This window comes from Tigriopus californicus, chromosome 8 (genome assembly GCF_007210705.1).
Source record: "Tigriopus californicus strain San Diego chromosome 8, Tcal_SD_v2.1, whole genome shotgun sequence".
In the NCBI taxonomy this organism is placed as follows: Eukaryota; Metazoa; Arthropoda; class Copepoda; order Harpacticoida; family Harpacticidae; genus Tigriopus; species Tigriopus californicus.
The window spans coordinates 15613109-15617450 of record NC_081447.1 but is presented as its reverse complement, the minus strand read 5'-3'; the positions used below and the strand labels follow the sequence as shown (position 1 = coordinate 15617450).

General features: G+C 38.3%; 1 protein-coding gene across 4 annotated transcripts in view; it reads right to left on the bottom strand.

The window, feature by feature from the left end:
* LOC131884527 (uncharacterized) overlaps window positions 1-4342 on the bottom strand; it is a 24659-nt gene that overhangs the window by 2315 nt on the left and 18002 nt on the right. The window contains exon 8 of one of the 4 annotated variants that reach the window (XM_059232344.1): window positions 2587-2932. The exons of the other annotated variants lie outside the window; for them this stretch is intronic. Within the exon in view, the coding sequence (XP_059088327.1) occupies window positions 2878-2932 (55 nt within the window). The 3' untranslated portion in view covers window positions 2587-2877. Of the gene's footprint in view, window positions 1-2586; window positions 2933-4342 lie in introns of those variants that run through there. 4 annotated transcript variants of the gene reach the window in all.

Here is a 4342-nt window from a genome sequence, read left to right as displayed (position 1 = left end):
ACTTTTGATCGCTCCAATTTCTGCTGCTTCTAACCATAATGAAACCATTTCATTTTGCCTTAACATACTGACGCCACTTGTCCTAAGTTCCGAGTGATGCTGTTTTCGACCTCGTAAAGGTGAGAAAGAGCGCCAAAAAGATCAGAAAGGCTCGGGACGTTGCCTATCCGTCAAATTAGTCCAAAAAAAAGGCGGCTTTTTATTTGTTATGCAAATTTATAAGCATGCAAAATCATGCAAAAATAGTCTGGGAGGCGTCAACATGAAAGGCAAAATGAAAATTAGCTGTCATGGTCAACCGTGGCAAAAGTTGAATATATCAAAAGTTTCTCAAAACGGACCTGCCCACAATCCAATCTTGGCAACCTAAGGTCTTGCACCAACAACAGTCCTTTTCATTCTCCTCTGGCTCCTCTTGTTGCGGACAAACAAACAGAGAAATACAAGAATATGCTCTAAAATGCCAGACTTCAACAAGGTATTTCTCGCTGATTAACTTATTGCTGATCTATTCTAACACATTCATCAATCCTTCAAAAAGACTGTTAAAAACCTGTACGGGTATAGCATACCTGCAAATTTTCAATATCATCTTTTTCCATTGATTGTGCTAAAAATGCAAATGCTAAGTTAAGAGAAAGTTTTGTTTTTAAAACTAGTCACCAAAAACTTATGAAACTGTGCTTTCCCTTGTACTGTTGGTTGGAAATGATGTTTGCAAAAGTGTTGGGGGCCTTATTATTCATGCAATTTACCAACAGACTATAAAATAATTTACATGTCATAATTGTTTGGAAGCTTATACACAAAAAATTGAAATGTTTCCCATAAGATCCGATGGCTTATACATCATGTCACAGTGCTTGGTCAATACATTTTTTATTCAATTATCTCTTGATTAAGTCTGGCATCTTTGAGTGTATATTCTCGTTTCTAGGTTTGGTTGTCCACACTTAGATGAAGTAGAAGGCGCTTCCTCCACTTAATGAAAAGGTCTATTGGAAAACCATCAGGCAAAAAAGTGAATGCAATGAGGACTGATCTTAAAAGGTTAGGTGATTCCATTTGTGTCACTGGGCCGTTTGGGCACTCTTAGGCGGCTTGGACTATCTTGAGCCAATTCATGTATTTTTTTTTCCTTTTTTTAGCATGAACATGGCCTAATCACGAATTTCATAGTTTAGAATCAAAGAATAAACTCTTGGACACATGTTTCATTAAAAAATATCAATAAATCACCAAGAATTCAAATATCTACTTTTTAAGTTTATGTCTTTAAATCTACTGTCCAGCTCTTTTGTGGCTGGTACTTTTGCAGTGGCAAGGCCAAACTCGCTCTGATAATCAGTTCTGTCAATTTAACACATTTATCATACTTGATGGTAATATCTTTTTCAGGCCAGTAATGAATCCTTTTTTTGGATGAAAAATGTGTCAAATTCATTTTTTGATTCAAAACAATTACATTCATAGTTAAGGCCACGGTGGTGCTAAAAAAGGAAAAAAATACCTGTAACGGCTCAAGCTAGTCCAAGCCGGCTAAGAGTGCCCGACCGGCTCTGTGACGCTATTTGATCTCCCCACGGTAAGTAAAAAATGGAACCACCAAACCTTTAAAGATTAGCTCTCATTTGATTTTGAAAGCACCTCGCACAGTATTTAACTCAAGACGTGCCAAGCAAACGTTTCCTTAAAGGAGTATCTTCGTGCTTCAGGCTTTTGTTTCCATAGTAGAACGTGGTACAAGTAGTAAACAAAGGAAGAAGAAGAAGTTTAGTCTTTGCCCCACCTTCGGCCATGATCATCGTTGGTTACGAGAGCGGCCTTGAATGAAAACTTTCTCAGATCACAGCCTTGGTTCAATCGTTTTCTCAACACCTGGGCAACCTCTAAAATGGCCTTTAGAATACCCATAGCAAGCCGCTTTGCTCATCATCGAAAAAGTTTGTTTATGACAAAGAGATTGGCTTGGCTCAGCTTCCCAAAAGGTCCTCCAAAGCTGTTATTGTTCCTATCCCTTATCAAAGATGTTTTTTTCGTAAGCACCTCGAACTTCATCTAGTCTTGCGTTAACAGGAACGAAGACATCATTGACTCAGAATGATGCGCACTACCTCTAAATAGCGAAGAAAATCCAAGACTATGCTCAGAATAGGACTCAAGGAACAAACCCAAAAGCAATTGCTATCTTAGGTGGACAAAGAATGAAGTTTGTCAAATCACATATCGTTCTAAATGAGGGTAATAAAACCTGTCTCACCATGAGCGGCGCCATGAGTTGTAATTATCGAAACATGGCTGCTTTCACTACAATTTTCAACATTGGTCGTAACTAATGCATGCAATAACGGATTTTGCAAAGATTTGTCAACGTTACAGTTTTCTTTAGTCCGACTCGATGAAAGGTCATAATTGGGATAAGGTAAAAAAGAGATAGGCAACAAGGTAATGAAAGAGGGCAATGAGTTGGCGAAGAGGCTCCAGGAATTTTCCAAAAAAGAAGCAAACCAATATGGAACTCTAAGATTTTCGCAATTATTGAATCATTATGTTACTTTTGTCATGAAAAAGATAATGGTGATGGCTCATTTATTTCTGGTCACAAACACTTAGATATTCAATTTGATGTATTGGTATATTGTATATGGTTTCTACGGATCCAAAAAATTCTACAATTGGAGGACCTGTTGTAGCCCCAATCGTCATGATGGATGGAAGAGATTTTGAACGACACCATGGAATGAGCCTGCATTCAGAGATATATTCTTTTCTTGACAGCCTTTCCCTTTCTTTCTTGAAACTTCCTTAGAGCATGAGGGAGGTCTATTTCAATTGCTTGTTTCTCTGAACTACAGTATGTAGAGAAATAAAGTAAGTCTATATTTCCCAACGTCTTTGCAAAGTGCACAGAGAGACAGAAACAACGTTATATCTGCAAAAAGAAAAATACCGCCAATGAGTGCTTTATTTCATTTTATGCATGTACCGGTAAAACACCGTTGTCGGAGGGCAGTTTTCTCCATGATCTTTTGTGTGCATTGTTTTTTTTTCTTATGTCGGTTCCTCTTTCCTTCTTTGCTCTTTTTATTATAATCTACCAAACACATTATACGTTTAAGTCGCTTCCAATAATTAGCAATGAATGAAAACTAGAAAAACGCAATATTTTCCCATTTTGTGCGAAAAGGCTGCTATTTTTTTCTTCTTGCAAATAATCCTTGGAAATAATTCATCGCTAGGAAAAGGATATTTTCACCTTTTGCAATATCATAAGAATGGCAGCAGACTGATTTTTGCTTGATTTCTAAAGCAACACGAACATCCAGCCCGTATTCTGGATTTTCGAGTTGCCAGGGCCAGAGGGTTCCGAGGATCCATGAGTAAAGAAGGAATGAAATCTAGAAGTGTACAACAAATTGCACTCAAGTGTTTGTTTGGCTCATTTTAGCACTTCACACTTTTTGGAGCATTTGACCCCTCAGCAATGTAAAAAATTCAAGGCATTTCACAAGGCTCTGAGATTCGCCGATCTATCCTTATTTGGCTTTGTCCAGGATGATGGGCTTGTACAAACTTGCAACAAAAGAACAGTGCTAACTGGAAAACTCGTGTGTAGCTATGTATTCAATAACAGGTTTTTTTTCCCAGTCTTTATAAACTACTTTCAAAGAACGCCTGACTATTGACTAAATAGCAATTCTATTTGGGCAAATAAATTTTTCATCCATGCTCTCGATGGCGTGGTGTGGAGCCCATCTCTCCATTTTGAAATATCCATAAAACGAGAGCAAGGCACAACATGAATGAACTAGCCCTTTTCTTGACTGAGCTGTAAATTGAAATACACATTTGTATCGTCCTTAAATCAGTCTCACTTGAAAAAGAACGCTATACGGTGGCTTGATTCCGATATCACAAATTTCCACTCTAGCGTCCCTGTCCATGTTCCAGTGGTTCATGGCTTCAAGCAGTGAAAGAACGAACAGAGTTAAGGAAAGGTGAAGAGCAGAGCCCAAAAGGAAAGCGAATTGGCGACCAAGCAAGCAAAGCAACAACGAGAAAGGAATCTGACTGACTGGCCGAACTGACTTTTGGGTCGGTGCATATTTTGAGTTGGGGATTTGCAATGCAATGAATTGTTAAAGTGTTTTAGAGCTGTTGGCTAGTTAGCAGCAAGGTTAGGCGAATGTTAATTTGATTCGACTTGAGTTCAATCTTGCAAATAGAAATGAATGTCGTTCCCTTGTTTGACTTTGACAAATGAACGTGTGCTATGTACGGTCAGGGACTATTAAGCGTTCCTGGTACAATATTTGTAGATCTTTGGGAGCCTGCTTTTTTT